Genomic DNA, 22,378 nt, shown 5'->3' on the forward strand with positions numbered 1-22,378 from the left:
ACTCAAGAAAGAAATCATTGGCAAATATGAACAGGGCACACGTGTGTCGGATCTGTCTGCAGAGTATGGCATGCCAAAATCAACCATCTCTACCTTCCTTAAGAATAAAGCTGTTATAAAGGCTGCCAGTGTTGCCAAAGGTGTTACACTGTTAACTAAGCAAAGGCCTCAGATAATGGAGGAAATGGAGAAGCTGCTCCTTATTTTCATTAAAGAAAAAGAGTTAGCAGGTGACAGCATCAATGAGGTTGTTATTTGTGAGAAAGCACTCCAAATATTTAGTGACCTGAACACAGAAACACCTGGTACAAGTGGTGAAGGTGCTTTCACGTTTAAAGCCAGCAGAGGTTGGTTTGAGAATTTCAGACATAGAAGTGGCATACATCGCGTCACTAGGCATGGGGAGGCAGCTAGTGCAAACCAGGAGGCTGCTAATAGCTTCATAAAAGAATTTAGTGACTATGTCAAGGCAGAAGGGTTTGTTCCTGAGCAGGTCTTCAACTGCGATGAGACTGGATTATTCTGGAAAAAAATGCCAGCCAACACCTACATAACCAAAGAGGAAAAAGCACTACCAGGGCACAAGCCTATGAAAGATAGGCTTACTCTTTTGTTTTGTGCAAATGCAAGTGGTGATTGCAAGGTAAAACCCTTGCTTGTCTATCATTCTGACAATCCCCGGCCATTCAAAAGACACAATGTCATGAAGAGTAAATTGGCTGTGATGTGGCGGTCTAACACCAAAGCTTGGGTTACCCGACAATTCTTTACAGAGTGGGTGCGTGAAGTTTTTGCACCTCGAGTGAAGGAATACCTGACAGGAAAAAATTTGCCATTAAAATGTCTATTAGTGATGGACAATGCTCCTGCTCACCCCCCAGCTTTAGAAGAAGATCTAGTTGATGACTATAGCTTCATAAAAGTAAAATTCTTACCCCCCAATACAACCCCTATTCTGCAACCCATGGACCAACAGGTCATATCCAATTTTAAGAAATTGTACACAAAGGCCCTCTTCCAGAAGTGCTTTGAAGTGACAAATGACACACAGTTAACTCTGAGGGAATTTTGGAAAGAACACTTCAACATCCTGAATTGTGTAAACTTGATTGACACTGCTTGGAGTAATGTCACTCATCGCACATTGTATGCTGCATGGCGAAAACTTTGGCCCGAAAGGGACAGTGAGGCTTTAGAACCTGAGTCAGCTCCTGTCGTTGATGAAGATGTTGCTGTGGTTGATGATGTTGTGGCCATAGGAAAGACCATGGGCCTTGACATTCAACAAGATGACATCAACGAACTTGTGGAAGGTCACGCTGCTGAGTTAACCACCGAGGAACTGATGCACCTACAACAACAGCAGCAGAAGGATATGGTTGAAGAAATTTCTTCTGAAGAAGAGGAGAGAGTGGAGGATATTTCTAGTGGCCTTATTCATGAAATGTGTGCTAAATGGGCAGAAATCGCCAATTTTGTTGAACAACATCACCCTGATAAAGTGGTAGCAAATAGAGCAGTTAACATTTTTAATGACAATGTTATGTCCACTTTCCGCAAAATTTTGCAAAGGAGAAAAAAACAGCAAACCATTGACAAATTCTTCCGTAAAGAAATCAGACAAGCAACTGCAGAGCAAGATTCTGATTCTCCTCAGCAAAAGAGACAGAGAACAGAAACACCCGAAGAGCAGTTACCCTCTGTTTGAAGAGGACTTCCCATCAGAACAATAACCATCCCCCTTCCCTCCTCCCTCCACATTCATTCCCTCCTGCCATAAAGGTTGGTACAGGTACAGTAAATGAAACACAATTTACTGTACTGTACAATACATTTTATTTTTTTTGTTTTAATAAATACACTTTTATTTCTTATTTCTTGTTGAGACTCATGTTTTTCTACATATTATATACAAATTAGGCCAGTAAATAGGCATTTTCTGGGGCTTGGAACAAATTAATCCAGTTTCCATTATTTCCGATGGGTTTTTTTGTTTCGGTTCTCGAACAATTTGGTTCTCGACCGACCTCCCGGAACGAATTATGTTCGAGAACCGAGGTATCACTGTACCTGTACATTTACAGCAGCCTGGAAAGTGAGCCTGTTCTTGTGCATGCTCTGCTGACATCTAGTGGCCAACACAAAGGTTGCAATAGACTTCATCTGGCCATGGATGATACAGACGGTCCCGCTCGCACGTATCGTGTTATCCCGCAGGGTGTTGAGGTAATTACAGTATATACTCTATAATTAGGGTTATGCGTCCTAGCCATTATAACATTGCTGAAATCTCTCTCCAGTGACAGGTCTCAGTTGTAGTCACCGACTAACAAAGCTTACAAAGCCTTCTCATAGGCTAGTGCTGAGCTGATGTACAATGCAGCGCAGACGTGCACCCTCAGCTCACTTTAACCCTTTCCCGTCACAGTCATTTTTCGATTTCGGAGGAGCAGAATATCAGCATCCCTCCTGCCGCTGCTGGCTTCACCTGTGCCGGCGTCTACACTCCCCGGCATCCGCCTCTCTATTACAGCGGATGCCGGGTCTGTATTACATTGTGAAGGCTGTACGTCCGATGCCTAGCTGCATCGGGAGCGCACACACAGGGCCAGCGGCATAGAAGCGACGACTTCTTGCCGCTGGCTTTACATATGTGACCCCGCCCACCAATGACGCAAGAAAGCCGGAAGAAATAGAATTTACATCATCGAAGACTGGTGAGTATGCGACGTGGGGATACCCCTTTAAAGGGGTGGTCCAGGCAAAAATGAACAACCCTTTAAACTTTTAAAAACTGAAAAAAAAATTAAATTCATACTCACCTGTCCCTCATGCTCCGGCGTCCTCCCGATGCGTTCTGGTCCTTCTGCTTTTGGGTCTCTTCTGGAGTTCTGCTGAAGCCACTGAATAGTCTAAGCGGTCACATGACCACTGTGGCCAATCAGCGAGTGTCATGCTATGCCACTACTTGTGACATCACGGGTGTCTTCCTGAGGCCACTGATTGACCTCATCGGTCACGTGACCGCTCAGGCCAATCACTGGCTTCAGCAGAACTCCGGAAGAGTCCCGGAGCAGAAGAACCAATACACGCCTGGAAGACACCGGAGCATCGGGGACAGGTGAGTATGATTTTTTAAAAAAAGTTAAAGGGGTTGTCCAATTTTGCCTGGACAACCCCTTTAAGCCTGGAACGTTTCACTAATGGGGGGGAGGGTGCTCTTCATTCACATGCATTGGAATTTTCCACTGGTTGCCTTTGGTAACAGACAGCAGGTCAGACATGTGACCCCGTTGTCAGACATGTGACCCGGTTACAGTGTCTCTGCTTTGGATGTGAACAGAGAAGAACAATTCAATAAAACGAAATCAAAGCATTTCCAAAGTTACTCAGATCTGAACGGCAGAATATCACAAATTGTGGCTAAAAAGTGAAGTTTTCCTTGAAGTTATTTCTTTCGGCGTTAGCAAAATGACAAAACTGGTGTTTTGTGTAATAACAGGATGTGGTAACGGAACATGTGCAGAGCCGGAGCTGACAGTGCTGCGCTGTGCAAACCCTCAGCCCTCCTCCTCCTCCTGCCCCCCACATCCTGCTGTCAGCCAGGTCAGGGGCACAAAATCAGCCGACGGGGAACCTTGTCAGAGAGGAGACGCCCAGCAGGATGGTAAGATGTCTCTCTGGATCTGCTATATCCTGGGGAGGGGGTATATACTGTATGTGTCTTGTATCACTGCCCCCGCCTATATCAGCATATCCCTCACTAGGGGTCCATTAATGTCATTGCGATTTTGGACTTTCTTAGTCCTCCGTGTCTTCCCTGCTATCCTGTAGTCGTGTCCACCTGCACGAACCATCCTCAGTGACAGTGGGGGATATTCTTTATTGCTGTCGCCCACGTAAACGCCGTAGATTTGCGTCTTGGTGTTTTTGTGGCCGTAGTAAGTTGTGTTATGGGAGATCCTTATCTGATATGTGCGGCACCTTATATGTACATCACCGAGCAGCGGCATGAATGATCCCTACGGATAACCGCACTGCTATGATATAGACCTAGCTGAGGCCCCACCTTGCAGAAAAGATGTTTTTTTTGTTGCAGATTTTGTTGCAATACAGAAGTTATGGGAAATATCTCGGAAGTTCTTTTACTTCTCCTTTCTGCTCGTTCCGCTCCTGGCTTTGGCTCAAAAAATCGCTACAAAATCTGCAACAAAAAAGTAACTTTTCTGCAACGTGGAACCTCAGCCTTAGGATGTATTCAGACAGCGCAGTTAAATCTACATAGGAAAAAATGCATTTTGATACAGTGTTTTTTTTAAGGTGAAACATTAAGTTCGGGGCCACAGGGTAACATTTGTTGTGTGATTAAAAATTGCATTAAAGTTGTGTGACAAAAAGCAGCAACATTTTAAAGGGAACCTGTCAGGGTGATGTGAGAGACTCGACCACACACAAGTCCTTATGGAGCAGGGGTTTAGTGGCCCAAATTGCAGCCAATAGCCCATGGCCATGTTCACATTTGCATTGGAGACAGGGGCAACATGGTGGCTCAGTGGTTAGCACTGCAGTGCTGGAGTCCTGGGTTCAAATCCCACCAGGAACAACATCTGCAAGGAGTTTGCATGTTCTCCCCGTGTTTGTGTGGATTTCCTCCCATTCTACAAAGACATACTGATAGGAAAAACAAAAAACAAAAAAACATTGTGATCCCTATATCATATATCCCTATATGGGGCTCACAATCTACATTTGAAAAACCCATTTGCATCGGAGACTTTCGGAGCCTTTGGCATGGATTCCGTCTAAAATCCCTCAGTTCCCTCCCGCACTCCAAAGACATCGGTGTAGAATTTGACAAATTCCTAAAAAATCTCAAATTCCTGAAGCAGAATTTTTTTGCTTGACAAATTCAGCGTCTAATTTCTACATGTGAACACCCCCAAGTGTCTCCCGTCTGACGCTCGGTTCACATCTGCGCACGGGTCTCCATCATTTGGGTCTGATGGGGGAGCCGAATTACGGAGAGTCCATCTGCTGAAACCGTAGGGTGTCCGCCATTTTTATACTGAAACCATTGGAGAGGAAAGTCCTACATGCAGGACCTTTCTGCCGATTTTGGTGGAGACTCCGGGGCCGATGTGAACCGGACCTAAGGCATCTTCCTCCCCATTCTGCTGGTCCATCCTATGAACAGAAGAAAGGAACGAACAGTAAAGACAAATCTGTCTTATGAGAGATACAATGGACCCAAGAAAACACTGACTATAAGGGGGTCTGTTATGGCACCTGTCATTTTGCAGGACCAAAAGGTCGTGCATGCAGGACTTTTGTCCCTGATGGGGCTCCTAATGGGGCATAGCCGTATACTGTAGGTATGACACTGAGCCCAACACCAGACAATGCATATGACATCACTACCCAGTTATACACTGACTCTAAGGGTGCATGCACACTACGTAACGCCGGGCGTGTATGAGAGCCGTACACGCCGGCGTTACAGCAGGGCTGCCGAACACTTCCCATTCACTTCAATGGGAGCGCTCGTAACAGCGGCGTTTACGAGCGCTCCCATTGAAGTGAATGGGAAGTGCTCGGCAGCCCTGCTGTAACGCCGGCGTGTACGGCTCTCATACACGCCCGGCGTTACGTAGTGTGCATGCACCCTTATGTTACAAAAATATTTGACCACCGATAGATATATTTTTGTTACCTTTCGGACGGACTACAATAACATGGCGGGAATGCTGGACAGCTGATCGGCGGGGGTGCCAGGTGTCATACTGATGTCCTATTGATGATTTATCCTATGGACAGACCATCTTGGACAACTCCTGAGATCAATCTGTAACTAAAGGAAATCTCCAACGGCTAAAGACAAAGAATAAGACGGTGCGGTCTACAGATAGCAGACACTACGTAACCTCAGATTGCGCACATTGTGGGGTTATATAACCCGCTCCTGCTCTGCCAGGGTCATGCGTGGTAGAGTAACCCTTGTGTCACACGGGATCACCAGGACAGAAGGTCACTAAGGTCGGCAGGTTATAAACTGATCCAAATGAATCCGGCTGCTCAGAATATGGTTATTACGACCGCACACCAGGTGGGGCGCTGTATACTATCCTATGTAGCCTGGACATGATCTATAGCAGTATACGGGACATGTCAGCAGGCTTGCCATTGACATTATCATATATTGCTTTACCACCATGGTGCATTATGGGTAGTATAGGCTGCAGCTACACAACACTCTATAGACAAGTATATAGTCATACTAGACATGTGATCGGCAGGACTGAGCGGCGCTGCCACCTAGAGGCCGTATACCATGACTGCAGCTGACTGTCTGCATGGCAGTTTCGTGTCTTGGCCCAGGTCGCTGTGACGCGGCTGCCCATACACATTGCACTGCTGTTGGCAGATCCTGACGCTCTCGGAGGGATCTGCCAACAATCTAATGATCCAGCTGGTTGTTCATTCGTAGGACGTAAGTAGTTTGGGCAGGTTGTATGTTTTTCCGATGATCTTTTGGTCTTTTCGGACATGAGCGGCATTCAGATGACTGGTTTCTCGCTCGTTGTCTATTATATATTATTGACTAGTTGAGCCCTCGGAGCTGCCGCAGAGGTTGTTGGTGTTGATAGCTAGTACATGTTAGCAGCAGGACGATGTCGACACCTTCCCCTCCCGCTGAGCTGTCACTTCTGCCACTTGGTGCTGTTTACGCATTGTTCGGTGTACAGATTTGTGAGGTTGGTGGCAGCGAGTGTACAACGGCTTTCACAAGGCATCAGCAGCTGTAACACTTTGTGGAGCAACATCTGTCAGATATATATATATATATATATATACACATACAGCCTATTCCTGGCCGTGTATTACTCCCACTACAGTGCACAACAGCTGTAATGCCGAGGCCCTGCGATCCCTGGCGTACTATATGTCCCAGCAGACCGTGCGGTTCCTGGCTCTCCATGCATTGATGCAGCCGGGTCTGTCCATAGGGCGATGTGCCCGTCCTCCCTGTAACTTTAAGGACTGACGTTCCCGCCTGCGATCCTCTCCCTAGATCTGCTCGGCCCTCAATAAGCGTCAAACTTAGATTGTTCTTGCGATGGTTTCTACTGGTTTATCCTGCATACTGATTGTTTCTTGACTACGTATTTGTCTGCTCATCCTGATCTGCCTGATTCCTGTTATTGACCATGGCTTGACTTTGAGCGCATGCTGTCAACAACTCTGGCCATGAACTCGGGCCATATTCATTGATTCTCTTGCTACACACTGGCCCGTGACCAGTTGTCACCTTTACTGGGACCACTCCGAGAGGTTGCGACCTGGTCGTCCCCTGCACAGTGAAGTCCAGATCCCCTTATGGGGGGTTAAAGGGTGAAAATCGGGGAGGTTACTTAGTCCAAGCCCTTAGGAGTGGCCCAAAGTGGAACCGATTGGGTGACCTGGTGGGTCCATAACCTGCGGTCCATTACAACAGCTCGGAGATGGCGCCATACAGTGTCCGTGTAGCACAAAAATATATCATCCCACCATCTTTTTTGGAAATCCCTACATGTTAATAAGGTTCTTGGTGATAAGATAATAAAGGGTCGTTCATATGGGATCTCCCAATGACCAGATCTTCTTTGGGGAAACCTGACAGTAAGTATTCATTATTCCTACAGCGCCCCCACAGGGGAAATTAGACATTACATCAGGTCCTTTGACCTCAGTGGGTTGTCTATGTAGTGCAGGATGGGGCAGGTCCTCCAGAGTCAGAGACGTTCTTCGTATCCGTTCTACACCTTGGCCAAGGATGAGACCCTGCATTTTATATGGGATTTCGAGATCAGTAAAAGTTAGGGTTGAGCCGATCTTGAGATTTCAGGATCGATTTTAAAATCCGATTTCCGATAATTTTTCAGCCGATCCCGATTGGGAAATTTGCTCAATCGCCGATCGGAATCTGATCTTTTCTGATCCTGATCGCTCAACCCTAGTCAATGCTTCTCTATGGGAAAAGTCACTTTTAGGGTTTAGCCGATCATGAGATAACCTCTGACCTCGATCCCGCTGGAAAAGATCGGGATCGGAATTTCGATCACGTTCGTGAAATTTACTCGATCGCTGATCGGAATCCGATCTCCAATCCCGATCGCTCAACCCTAGTAAGAGTCCATGACTTAGTATGACTTAGTATGACCATCCAACTTGCTGCTGACCCCATAACGTGCCGCTCCTTTTCCGTAGTCAGACTCTCTGGTGGTGTGTGACGTGGATCCTGATCTCAGGGAACGACTGAAGAAGTTTCGGTTCAGGAAGGAGACCAATAATGCCGCCATCCTGAGTGAGTGACCGGCTGTGAGTAAGAAAACACGAGACGCGTTCCATAGCGTGGTCTGAAAGACGTCCGAGAACTTATCACTCTTGTCTCCTTCTTAGTGAAAATTGACAAGGAGAAGCAGCTGGTGGTCTTGGAGGAGGAGTTTGAGGTAGGTAATCCAAAAATAAGTGGAGGTCTCGAACTCGTGTCTCTGGTGGGCCTGGCTATATGGTGCGACTGGTGGACAACTGGAGTATTGCAGCTTCGTATCTCTGTCTCTTCTGTATGATAAACTAAGGCCACATGGTAAATCCAGAAGGTCCATTCTGCCCTGTCGTCCTGATCACTGCAGGACCCGACGTTCGAGCCACCAGCCATCAGACACTCATCCCCCGACCTTTAGATGGGAAATTAGTGTCCATAACGGTGCAACCCCTTTAAATATTAAGGACATACCCCTAGAATAGGTTATCAGTTGCAGATCAGCAGGGGTTCAATACCCGGCACCCTCACCAACCAGATATACGAAGCAGCCAGTATACGAGTGAGCGCCGCTTCCGCTCCACAGGTCTCGTGACATCACATTCCTTGGTCACACGTCCTGTTTGCAGTTCAGTCTCATTTGATTGAATACGGCTAAACTGCAATACCAAGGACAGCCACTATACAATATATGGCGCTGTGCTTGGTAAGCAGAGAAGAGGCCACAGCGCTTGTCTGAACACTGCAACCTCTATAAAAGGCTGATCAGTGGGGGTGCCAGGGGCCGGACCATATTGATGACCTATCCTAAGAACAGTCCTTGAACCCTGGAACCTCAGACGCCTCCTGTTACTAAAACAACTCAGAACGTTTCTTTGTGTTTCAGGATATTTCCCCAGATGATCTACAGAATGAGCTCCCGGAACGTCAGCCTCGATATCCTTAAAATATTCTGTAACAATTATATTTGGAAAAAAAAATCCTCTTCTCATCCTACTGTGCAAAAGTTTTAAGCACACGTGGGAAAAAAAATTCTGTGCAGTAATTATTTTTGTGATTGAAGAAAATAGAAATGTAAATTGTATCAATATTTGGTGTGACCTTTGCCCTTTGCCTTCCATCAGTCCTTCTTGGTCCTTGCAGACAGTTTTTGGCAGGACTGGGCAGGGAGGTGGTTCCCGCCGCCATCTTGGAGAACTCCAATCTGTCTGCCTCTTCATGTCATCCCAGACAGACTGGATGATGATGATGAGATCAGGGCTCTGCGGGGCCGGGTCATCACTTCCAGGACTCCTCCTCCAAAGGACAAAGGTCACCCCAAATATTGATGGGATTTACATTGACAAGAATCAACTATTAACCCTTCCATTTCTGAAAGCACTTTTCCACCTTGCCTAAAACTTTTGCACAGCCCTGTGTATCCCAGTAGAGGAGAATATAATAGTCTATCCTCTTCCATATACTGTGTACATTTCCCTCACATTCTCGTGGCTTTGTCGGTGATCTCCTTGACTCCGGGCCACATTCCTGGTATACAGCTATAGATACCAGCATGACGATGGTCGCGTCTCTTACCCACTGTGTATGATATTCTCCAGTCCAGTAGGTAAGTGATCCGAAAAAATAATGTCATTGATGTTATATTGTAACTACACAACAGATACAATGCTGTGTCAGATCCAGGGGCGTAGCTATAGGGGGTGCAGAGATAGCAAGCACTACCGGGCCCTGGAGCCTCAGGGGGGCCTTTATTAAAGGGATCCTATCATTCAGAAGGTATTTTCTCTCCCTAAGGGGCGGATTATGGCACGGAATCCACGTCATAATCCGCCCCCTCACAATGGTGGTCTATGTAGGCTGCCCTTTCTTCAGGCGGCAGCAACTTCCAGAGTCGGCCCATTCATTTGAGCCTGCTCCCGAGGGGGAAACCGCGACTTTCATAAGCCGCGACAGTCGTGGCACGCAGGTTTTGACCCAAGAGTGACAGAGCTCCCCTACCGCCCCCCCCGTGTGAACTAAGTTTAACACGTAGGAATAGTTTTAAGAAAGGCTATTCGTCTCCTACCTTTCGATGTCTTCTCCGCGCCGCCATTCTGTAGAAATACAGTTTTTTACCGTATGAGTTCTCTCGCAGCACTGGGGGCGGTCCCCAGCTCTCAAACAGCACTGGGGGCGTCCCCAATGCTGCAAGAGAACTCTCCAGCGCCGCCTCCATCTTCTTCAGGAACCTCCTCTTCTTGTGTCTTCTTCCGTCATAGGCGGTGAAACTTGTAGGCCTCGGGAATGGACAAGTCCGACTGCGCATGCCCACAGGCCACAAGAAAATGGCTGCTTACTTACAGTGCTGTTTGAGCGCTGGAGCCCGCCCCCAGTGCTGTGAGACAACTCATTTGCATACCGGTAAAAAACTGTATTTCTATGGAACGGCGGCGCGGAGAAGACATCTAAAGGTAGGAGACGAATAGCCTTTCTTAAGGCTATTCCTAAGTGCTAGGGAGAAAAAATGCCTTCTGAATGATAGGATCCCTTTAAGAGCGGTGTACGATACTCCAGTCTTTCTAAGTCTTCCCCACTGTGTAGCGTTATCCTTCAGTCACTATATTAAGTAGGTTACAAGCTATAGGGGACAGATGGGAGGATCTGTAGTCTGTCGCGATGGAGACACATAGCTCGGCGGAGGACCTGGCGCACTGTTGCGTTGTATATGCCCATTGCGAGGGGCTGATTTGCAGCATTATCTCTCTTTGCTGCCTGTGTATGGCGAGGACGGCTCCGCACTAATTCTCCTCTATAAAGCCTTTCAGATTTCACAGCCACAATAATACAAATAATAACATTTAATAGCATTTCATTTTACCGCTCAGTAACCCGTAAACCGAGAAGCTTCTTTCTATATGATTTACGTAGCGCTGGAGCCTCCCGCGGTGCCGCACAAAACCGCCAATATCCCACACCCCATAATTATCGCTATTATATCATAGTAACGCGACACAAGAGACGAAACCGCTATAAACGTCTACCATAGGATAATATCAGATCTATAGACGGGGGGAGGGTAAAACCTCGGGCAGTTCACATTCGTGGGTTCCTATAGAAGTAGCCGTGGTGGATCGTGTCAGTGGGAGAGCCCCTTTAATGCATCCTCCGGAGTGTCCCTATAGAACCATATAACCGTCCTTATGTGTCGTGTCACACGCAGGATGTAAACCGGAGCAGCAGATGATGTACGCCGGGAGCAAGAACAGACTGGTACAGATCGCAGAGCTCACCAAGGTAGGGGCACTACATCTACATCACCTACACCTGGCTGTAAGTGTTTAATTTCCCTGCAGTGCCCCCGCAGGGCAAATGCAGCATTACACAGTGTCCATTCAAATCAATGGCTTGTCTGTGTGATACAGGACTGGTCCTCCACAATAGTAAACACGCGTGTATTTTGACAAAATACACGTGGAAGAATATACGTGTAAAAATAAGACTCCCATTGACTTCAATGACATTTTACACGTGTATTTTGACGTTTATTTTGATGTGTATTTTGACATGTTTTTTGACACGTGTAAAAAAAAAAAATGCCATTGAAGTCAATGGGAGTCAGATTTTTACACGTGTATTTTTACACATGTATTTTGCCAAAATACACGTGCGTTTACTCCGTGTGAAGGGGCCCTAAGGCTGCGTTCACATCTGTGTCCATGGATAGGGCTTCAAGTCCGACTTTCATCCAGGTTTCAGCTAAAAAGAACGAACACCCGACAGATCCCATTATAGTCAGTGGGGTCCATAGAGGTCTGCTGTTTTAGTCTTGTGCCAGGCCGTTGTTCTGATCCAGTGCAATTCCTAAATGAGACAACCTCTTTTAAGGGTTTTTCTGGCCTCAGGTACTTTTTTTATGGAGGACCTTTCGAGGATAATTTATTAGTATTTGGTTTTGGGGGATGCGGCTGCCACCAGGCACTGGAAGACCCCTTTAAAGGGATTCTACTATTAAAATCGAATTTTTTCTTGCTAACACGTAGGAATAGCCTTAAAAAAGGTTATTCTTCTCCTACCTTTAGATGTCTTCTCTGCGTCGCCATTCGGTATAAATCCCGGTTTTCGTTGGTATGCAAATGAATTCTCTCACAGCACTGGGGGCGGGCCCCAGCACTCAAACAGCACCGTGGGCGTCCCCAATGCTATGAGAACTCTCCAGCGCCGCCTCTATCTTTGTCAGGAACAGGTCTTCTTTGCGTCTGGGGACCAAACTTCTAGGCCTCGGGCCTTGGGCAGAGTCAACTGCGCATGCCCACAGGCCACAAGAAAATTGCCGCTTACACAGTATTGTAAGCATCCATTTTCTAGTGGCCTGCAGACATGTGCAGTCGGCTGCCCGAGGCCTAGGAGTTTGAAGCCAGTGCCGGAAGAAGACGCTTGAAGAGACCGTTCCTGAAGAAGATGGAGGCGGTGCTGGAGAGTTCTCTCGCAGCATTGGGGACACCACAGGTGCTGTTTGAGCGCTGAGACTGCCTCCAGTGCTGCGAGAGAACTCATTTGCATACCGACGAAAACCAGATTATATACCGAACGGTGGTATATAATAAGGTAGGAGAAGAATAGCCTTTCTTAAGGCTATTCCTACATGTTAGGGAGAAAAAATTTGATTTTAATAGAATCCCTTTAAGTATATTAAATGAAGTACATGATAGAGGTGTTTAGGGGCCCCTGACCTCTACTGCCTTAGGGCCCAATCAGTCTTATACCTTGAGGTTCTTTACCCAACCTGATAATGTCTTCTGCCGTGTGCAGGTGTTTGAGATCCGGACCACCAGTGACCTCACTGAAGAATGGCTGAAGGAACGCCTGGCCTTTTTCCGCTGACTTACATTTCCTGAGTCGTTTTTTTGACTAATAAACACGAGCTCTCTTGTACGCCTGTGTATTGACGTGTTCTCTGCAGTACGGAGCGAGGAAGGTTCTGGCGAGTTCAGGAAACGTCGCAGACATGAAGGATCAATCTGGTCTCATCATATAGAGCGTTATTGGATTGTCTGGGGCATTGAAATGCAGGTCCAATGATGATGAGGCTGCAACTGACTCTCTGACAGGTCTCCAGAATTCAGTCCCCGAGTCTCCAGGAGCAATGTCTGTGGGTACAAGTGGCCCTTCATCAAGAAGATTGTTGTCTCTTGGTTCCCATAGATCAATGTGGAATTAGGTTGTTATGTGGAGACAAGTGAGGCCCAATGTCAAGGTCCTTGTATGTCAGACATCTGTGGGTTCACATACTTCTTGGCATCCTATCTATCTATCTATCTATCTATCTATCTATCTGGTGACAGTAACCTATCTATCTGCAGGGCTGGGGTGATATGCTGGTTCTGGTGACAGTAACCTATCTATCTGCAGGGCTGGGGTGATATGCTGGGTCTGGTGACAGTAACCTATCTATCTGCAGGGCTGGGGTGATATGCTGGTTCTAGTGACAGTAACCTATCTATCTGCAGGGCTGGGGTGATATGCTGGGTCTGGTGACAGTAACCTATCTATCTGCAGGGCTGGGGTGATATGCTGGTTCTGGTGACAGTAACCTATCTATCTGCAGGACTGGGGTGATATGCTGGTTCTGGTGACAGTAACCTATCTATCTGCAGGGCTGGGGTGATATGCTGGGTCTGGTGACAGTAACCTATCTATCTGCAGGGCTGGGGTGATATGCTGGTTCTGGTGACAGTAACCTATCTATCTGCAGGGCTGGGGTGATATACTGGGTCTGGTGACAGTAACCTATCTATCTGCAGGGCTGGGGTGATATGCTGGTTCTGGTGACAGTAACCTATCTATCTGCAGGGCTGGGGTGATATGCTGGGTCTGGTGACAGTAACCTATCTATCTGCAGGACTGGGGTGATATACTGGTTCTGGTGACAATAACCTATCTATCTGCAGGGCTGGGGTGATATGCTGGGTCTGGTGACAGTAACCTATCTATCTGCAGGGCTGGGGTGATATGCTGGTCTTGGTGACAGTAACCTATCTATCTGCAGGGCTGGGGTGATATACTGGTTCTGGTGACAGTAACCTATCTATCTGCAGGGCTGGGATGATATGGAGGGGTCTGGTGACAGTAACCTATCTATCTGCAGGGCTGGGGTGATATACTGGTTCTGGTGACAGTAACCTATCTATCTGCAGGGCTGGGGTGATATGCTGGTTCTGGTGACAGTAACCTATCTATCTGCAGGACTGGGGTGATATGCTGGTTCTGGTGACAGTAACCTATCTATCTGCAGGGCTGGGGTGATATGCTGGTTCTGGTGACAGTAACCTATCTATCTGCAGGGCTGGGGTGATATGCTGGGTCTAACCTATTGTCACGTACCCTACCAACCAACGATCCAGAATATGCGATAATCCGGCACTGAGGACACTGAGGGTAATAACAATATGGAGATTTGCTATGGGAACCCGTTGAGAGCGTTTTTTCATGGGGTAACGTCTTCTTTCTGTACACGGAAGGTGAAAGGCTCATCCTCCTCCACAAGGAATAACCAATAAGTGCTGGATATAGAATCCCATAAGTATTCTCCGCTGTTACCAGGACGGAAGGGATGAGATTTCTGCATACAGTGAAATGTATGTTACAATTATGTGCAAGTCCCCCTGGAAATAAAACCAACAAGCCGCTGCTGAACACTGCGAGGCCTTTTATTGAAATTTGTTTGGTGTTCTTGTTGCCTAATTACCTTCATTAGAAGATGAATCAGTAAAACACACAGAGATCTGAGCAAAGCAAAGACGCTCCAAGTAAAAATATCTCCGTAATATCTGCAAAGTGTGGGCGGCAGAGGTTCTGGGTGCCTTAAGATGAGTCTCTGGGAGGAGGACGGGGAAGGACCGGTTATTATGGTTGGGTCCTATTATAATGGGCTGACCCTTCATTTGGGTCTTTGTGGTCCACAGAAACCAATGAATGACACTCATCGAGTGTCTCAAGGAGTAGAACCTACAGAGTGTAAAGAGTTGTTGCCTCCATGGTCACCATGCTTATAAGTAGACCTGCCAAGCTCTAGGAGGCTCCGTAAATGGGGTGGACTCCCAAACTCATGGAAGAGCAGGCAAAGCTCCCAGGCCGCTGGGGTAGCAGCAGTGCTACAGTATGGCTGGTACCCAATGAGCACTGATGGCAGTGATCGCTCATTTGTAAGGGTTGGGGAGTGAACTCTTGAACTACTGAACTACTTGCCCCAGGAATCCCCGATCCTTCAGGGATCTAATCAGTGCGGAGTCCTAAGCTGCGGATTCTGCAGTAAGACCAAGCAGGAGGATTATATTTCTAGAGTCCTGTTGCAATTTCTGCCTCCTGCTGAAAAGAATGGGAGGAAGAATCTGGACAGAATCTGTCACTGGTTTGGGGGTAGAGTCCCCACCCAAATCAACATCAAATCCCTAAGGAGGCGTTATACTGTTTGCGGGGGCCCTAAGGGGATGTTATACTGTGTGGGCCTAAGGGGGCAATATACTGTGTGTGTGGGCCTAAGGGGGCATTATACTGTGTGTGTGTGTGTGGACCTAAGGGGGCATTATACTGTGTGTGTGGGCCCTAAGGGGGTATTTTACTGTGTGTGTGGGCCCTAAGGGGGCATTATACTGTGTGTGTGGGCCCTAAGGGGGCATTACACTGTGTGTGTGGGCCCTAAGGGGGCATTATACTGTGTGTGTGGGCCTAAGGGGGCATTATACTGTGTGTGTGTGTGTGTGTGTGGGCCTAAGGGGGCATTATACTGTGTGTGTGGGCCCTAAGGGGGTATTTTACTGTGTGTGTGGGCCCTAAGGGGGCATTTTATTGTGTGTGTGGGCCTAAGGGGGCATTATACTGTGTGTGTGGGCCCTAAGGGGGCATTATACTGTGTGTGTGGGCCCTAAGAGGGCATTATACTGTGTATGGGGTCCCTAAGGGGGCATTATACTGTGTGTGTGGGCCCTAAGGGGGCATTATACTGTGTCTGTGGGCCCTAAGGGGGCATTATACTGTGTATGGGGTCCCTAAGGGGACATTATACTGTTTTCGTGGGCCTAAGGGGGCATTATACCATATGTGTGGGCCCTAAGGGGGCATTATACTGTGTGTGGGGGCCTAAGGGGGCATTATACTGTGTGTGTGGGGCCTAAGAGGGCATTATACTGTGTATGGGGTCCCTAAGGGGGCATTATACTGTGTGTGTGGGCCCTAAGAGGGCATTATACTGTGTCTGTGGGCCCTAAGGGGGCATTATACTGTGTATGGGGTCCCTAAGGGGACATTATACTGTTTGCGTGGGCCTAAGGGGGCATTATACCATATGTGTGGGCCCTAAGGGGGCATTATACTGTGTGTGTGGGCCTAAGGGGGCATTATACTGTGTGTGTTGGCCTAAGGGGGCATTATACTGTGTGCGTGGGGCCTAAGGGGGCATTATACTGTGTGCGGGGTCCCTAAGGGGGCATTATACTGTGTGCGAGGGCCTAAGGGGGCATTATACTGTGTGCGGGGCCCTAAGGGGGAATTATACTGTGTGCGGGGGCCTAAGGGGGCATTATACTGTGTGTGTGGGCCCTAAGGGGACATTATACTGTGTGCGGGGGCCTAAGGGGGCATTATACCGTGTGTGTGTGGCCTAAGGGGGCATTATACTGTGTATGGGGTCCCTAAGGGGGCATTATACTGTGTATGGGGTCCCTAAGGGGGCATTATACTGTGTGCGAGGGCCTAAGGGGGCATTATACTGTGTATGGGGTCCCTAAGGGGGCATTATACTGTGTGTGTGGGCCCTAAGGGGGCATTATACTGTGTCTGTGGGCCCTAAGGGGGCATTATACTGTGTATGGGGTCCCTAAGGGGACATTATACTGTTTGCGTGGGCCTAAGGGGGCATTATACCATATGTGTGGGCCCTAAGGGGGCATTATACTGTGTGTGTGGGCCTAAGGGGGCATTATACTGTGTGTGTGGGCCTAAGGGGGCATTATACTGTGTGTGTGGGGCCTAAGGGGGCATTATACTGTGTGTGGGGTCCCTAAGGGGGCATTATACTGTGTGCGAGGGCCTAAGGGGGCATTATACTGTGTGCGGGGCCCTAAGGGGGCATTATACTGTGTGTGTGGGCCCTAAGGGGGCATTATACTGTGTGCGGGGGCCTAAGGGGGCATTATACTGTGTGTGTGGGCCCTAAGGGGACATTATACTGTGTGCGGGGGCCTAAGAGGGCATTATACTGTGTGTGTGTGGCCTAAGGGGGCATTATACTGTGTATGGGGTCCCTAAGGGGGCATTATACTGTGTGCGAGGGCCTAAGGGGGCATTATACTGTGTATGGGGTCCCTAAGGGGGCATTATACTGTGTCTGTGGGCCCTAAGGGGGCATTATACTGTGTATGGGGTCCCTAAGGGGACATTATACTGTTTGCGTGGGCCTAAGGGGGCATTATACCATATGTGTGGGCCCTAAGGGGGCATTATACTGTGTGGGGGCTTAAGGGGGCATTATACTGTGTGTGTGGGCCTAAGGGGGCATTATACTGTGTGCGTGGGGCCTAAGGGGGCATTATACTGTGTGCGGGGTCCCTAAGGGGGCATTATACTGTGTGCGAGGGCCTAAGGGGGCATTATACTGTGTGCGGGGCCCTAAGGGGGCATTATACTGTGTGCGGGGGCCTAAGGGGGCATTATACTGTGTGTGTGGGCCCTAAGGGGACATTATACTGTGTGCGGGGGCCTAAGGGGCATTATACTGTGTGTGTGTGTGTGGCCTAAGGGGGCATTATACTGTGTATGGGGTCCCTAAGGGGGCATTATACTGTGTGCGAGGGCCTAAGGGTGCATTATACTGTGTGCGGGACCCTAAGGGGACATTATACTGTGTGCGGGGTCCCTAAGGGGGCATTATACTGTGTGTGTGGGCCCTAAGGGGGCATTATACTGTGTGTGTGGGGCCTAAGGGGGCATTATACTGTGTGTGTGGGCCCTAAGGGGGCATTATACTGTGTTGGGAAATTCCCTTGTGACCCCCTCCTGTGGCATGGTCACCCATTCCCCATGATATGATGCTCAGGGCTGGTTTCGGCAGGCCCTTGGGCGGCAGAGCCTCAGTGGGGAACATCCTATCTGCTGTGTCTGAATGGCCAGGGAAAGTTTTGGTCTTTTTAACATTGCAATGAATTTTGGCAGATACAAATGACTGCTTGGATGTAAATATCAATACATGAATGCTATTATCGAGTGTCCTATCGAGTGTCCTATCGAGTGTCGCATCGAGTGTCCTATCGACTGTTCCATCGAGTGTCCTATCGAGTGTCTCTAGGGGTAGAAACTGCAGAGTGCAGAGAGTTGTTGCCTCCGTTCACATCTGTATCGTGGATTCTGTTATAAAGGTAAACCAGGATGTAGTGTTGTCTTCGTCTCACGGCAGTCGCCATCTTTACCCCACTGATCCCTTTGTCTTACAGTGTGGTTTGTTGAGCTTTATCATTTTCCGCTTTTACATAGTAAAAGCAGCCGGGGGTCCAGTTTTGGTGATGAGTGGGGGTCCCAGTGATTGGATCAGCAACAATCTGACAATGTCATGTGTATTTGGAAATTTGTGCAAAAAAATTGCGACTTTTTACTCTTTTGCTCTGCTCTCTGTATTATCCTAAAAGCAGGAGTGGCGAGAGGCAGGGTCACCATCCCCCCTTCCGATTTATCATCAATGGCGCCTGAAATCTAAGTCAGCTGTGAGTTACCAGTGATACGAAAATTGATGGTCAATACGCCAAATTATTGCCAGGCAGAAAAAAACGGTCAGTTAATAAAACGAACATGCTCTATCGTTGTCCAACTGGACGGACGCACAAACCCAAGAGAAGTCAATAGATCTGTTTTTAACATATGTAAAAGGGATTGACGTTCGCGTTACGTCCAGTAAGAATGGATCTCCAGAGTATAATAATCGGAGACCCAGGGGGAATAAAAACATAAAAAAACCCACTGTTACTTACCTGTCCCCTGTCTCCACTGCAGTCCTCCGCTGTCGTCCTTCTTCAATGACATCGGACGTCACATGACCCGGGACGCAGGCCGGGTTCATGTGATGTTAGAGACGTCAGACAACTAGGCCTGAAGCCTGCCCGGATCGTGGAGAGGTAAGTAACAGTGTTTTTTATGTTTCTTACCTCTCTTCGGCCTCCGATCATTATACTCGGGGGTCTGCAAAGACCCCCAAGTATAATGATAGACTTTGTGGGGCCCGCGGTGTCACTTACCGATCCCAGCCTAGCCAGGTTCGATAAGTAAATAGGGCCCGTTACTGTCTGGAGTAACTCCAGCCGGTAACAGCCTATTAAGAAAAAAGTAAAAAACGCAGCGGTAGCGGCTGTGACCGGGCCCCCTAATAGCCCGGGCCCTGTGGCAGCCGCTACCACTGCTACCACGGTAGTCACGCCACTGGTGGGCGCACAAAGAGAAATGGTTGGGAATGGAGGGAGTTAAAACAGAAGTGGTTGGTGCTAAATTTGCCATGGCTAGGGATGTCCGCAGTGCCCAGTGAGCCCCTGCACCCTGCCATTCACACGCTCAGAGAGGCCCATGTAATACCTTATCACCCCAGGACCCGGGAGGGGGCACCTTCCTTGTGCAGCTCTTGTTTTACATCTTCCTGTCCATGTTTTGTGCCTCGCTCTTACTTTTTAAGCCGCCGCACAGAGTCCTTGAAGAGTTTGGAAATAAACCGCTCACATTAGAAAGGACATTAAACTCGGGAATATAAGCCGAAAAATAAATTCCCAGTTGAGGTCTTTAAGAATTGAGAGGCACGGACAAAACAGTCCAGGATAAGCCTTTCAAGAAGATGGATTACACAAGCGCGGGCCTTATGGGATCGCTGCAACAGAGCAGACAATTTTATCTGCAGTGTAGAGCGTTGATAAGAAGCCAATGTTCCTCCATTCAGCCCCGCGCTGCGCTCCTATTACCTGCTTCATCACTAATCTGCCGCCTTCCTCTTCCTCTCATTTCCTAATCCGACCCGGACCTGACCTGCCTCATTCCTCCATTTCCCCCTTCATTGCACTGCTAAGCAGTGATGATGCTATAGGGATGGCGGAGGGGGCAGATACAGCCCCTATATCATGCGGGCCATAGTCCAGGCAGCCACCGGAGACAGCAGGATTATAGCAATGACTTCTGCTATACTGTACTTGTGTCGCATTGCACAGAAAGGAGCAACGGACAGAAAAATAAACCATCTTGCAGATCTAAATTGACCCATGTGTAGACGACTTTACTATAACTCAATTCCAGTACCATTTAACAGATTTGGAACCCCGATACCGCGCCATATCAATATATAGCTGGGGTAACTTACCGCCACCCGACGTCAGAATTAGGAGAACATGATGTTACACCCTTGAAGGGCAGAACATGTGGAGTGAAGTGTGTACTGACCTCATGCGCATGCGCTGAAGGGCTGACGTGGACCCACGGCCAGTTGTACCTTGATTTTTTTCTTATTTTGGGAATCTGTAAGTTCAACAGGTTTGGAACTGTAAACCCCAGCGATATAATTGTATTCTATTGGGGTATAGTCGGCCCAACCCTACCTCCAAAACCCCCCAGAATCACCAGGACAGTCCCCGATTCAGTTCTGTCCCACTGTCCCAGCTTCATCTCTCTCCACTCCCTGCTCCACCATTTGCCTCCATTGTTACTGCGGGCGGAGGAGACACAGGTAGACATGATGTAATGATGTCATTGACCTTCCTGCCCCAAGGTGATGAGTGCACAGACTGGAGGGGACCCCTAGATATCTCGGGGTATAAGTGGGTGAGGCGAGTATTACTTTTATTTTGCATTTTACTCTTGGGGACAAGGGGGCATTGCATCACATTGCCGGTATCGCCCCAGCTCTGCAGTATACGTGACATCACCGCTGCAGCAGCTCTGTATACAGGGAGCACTTCATACTGTCTGTAGGCAAATCTGATGCACGTACAGGCTGATTTACATGTCTATAAAGAGATGATTATCTCTGCAGGGCGTCACTGGTTTGTGGCCCAAATTTATGTTCCTGCTCCTATTAAAGGCCCCCACATGGCACCATTATTGGTTTAGCAGTAATTTTAGACTTGACAGGCGATCTGTGAAAGGGTTTTCTGAGATATTACAATCCTAATGTACAAATTATCCTCAGGGGCGGATTTGTCATTTCAAGGGCCCTAAGCGATATTATGTCTGGGGGCTCCTCAATCAAAATTTTTGGCCATGCCCCCTCTGTACAGGAACCATCCCCCAGGTGCAGATAAAATAATCCCCCCAGACAGTATAAAGCCCCCTTTACTGACCTCCATACAGTATATTGCCCCCTTTATAGGCCCCTACTGTATATTAACCCTTATCCTGGGCCCTCTGTTTAGAAAATTGTCCCTATTTTTGGACCTGATACAGTATACTGCCCCCTATTTTGCCCCCACTGTGGGCCCTCATGACCTCCTGGACCTCATACAAGTGCATTGATTGCATTGTGGTCATATCTGCCCAGGCTATTGGATGCTATCTGTTCAGCAGAGTCTGGACAGCTGTAGTACTATGCCACCTTTGCTGCAGTACCACCCGTAGTACCATGTTAACGTCCCTGTAGTACCACACTACTTAGTCTCATGTCATAGATCATGCGATTCTGGACCAACTTGTAATGCACTTTAATTAAAAATGTTGCTGCAATTTGGCTCAAAATCCCCTCTAAAGTTCCTGCCACTAGGTGTCTCCCTTTTACCTAATTTACAGTTGACTTTCTTGTTCCTAGGGCAATCCGTCCCTAAGAGCAAGATAGAAAGACAATGAGGTGAGGGGGAGGGGTTCTCATTTTCACACAGTGATGGAGGGGCTGATTCTCCTCACAGACTCACACATAGCTGCAAACTACAAGGACTGAAGATTCTGCACATTCACAGCTTACAATGTTACATGTATCTATCGGGCTGCCTGTGTGGTTACAGATGGGATATTATTCACAGACAGCAGCAGCTTTACTGACTGTGCGCTTTTCCTGTGTCCTGCCTTATGGTAGATTCTGTAATGTAGTGGGTA

General features: G+C 48.0%; 1 protein-coding gene across 2 annotated transcripts; it reads left to right on the plus strand.

The window, feature by feature from the left end:
* The first annotated feature begins 3,561 nt into the window (after nt 1-3,561).
* On the plus strand, nt 3,562-13,550 carry GMFG (glia maturation factor gamma). 2 transcript variants are annotated; one of them, XM_075260471.1, is made up of 7 exons: nt 3,562-3,667; nt 8,245-8,341; nt 8,437-8,486; nt 9,186-9,235; nt 9,823-9,905; nt 11,499-11,572; nt 13,088-13,550. In XM_075260471.1, exons 1-7 carry the CDS (start codon nt 3,665-3,667, stop codon nt 13,157-13,159), a joined length of 429 nt encoding a protein of 142 aa, XP_075116572.1. In that variant the 5' UTR covers nt 3,562-3,664; the 3' UTR covers nt 13,160-13,550. The 2 variants fall into 2 exon arrangements, with proteins under 2 accessions (XP_075116572.1, XP_075116573.1); XM_075260472.1 differs by lacking the exon at nt 3,562-3,667 and adding an exon at nt 6,376-6,487.
* The last annotated feature ends 8,828 nt before the right edge of the window (nt 13,551-22,378 follow it).

This window comes from Leptodactylus fuscus, chromosome 11 (assembly GCF_031893055.1).
Source record: "Leptodactylus fuscus isolate aLepFus1 chromosome 11, aLepFus1.hap2, whole genome shotgun sequence".
Taxonomy (NCBI): Eukaryota; Metazoa; Chordata; class Amphibia; order Anura; family Leptodactylidae; genus Leptodactylus; species Leptodactylus fuscus.

Excerpts from the sequence above, each read along its gene's own strand:
- GMFG (XM_075260471.1), top strand. Across the intron at positions 8,487-9,185 it reads TCTTGGAGGAGGAGTTTGAG|GATATTTCCCCAGATGATCT; the intron begins GTAGGTAATCCA and ends TTTGTGTTTCAG. Across the intron at positions 11,573-13,087 it reads AGATCGCAGAGCTCACCAAG|GTGTTTGAGATCCGGACCAC; the intron begins GTAGGGGCACTA and ends TGCCGTGTGCAG.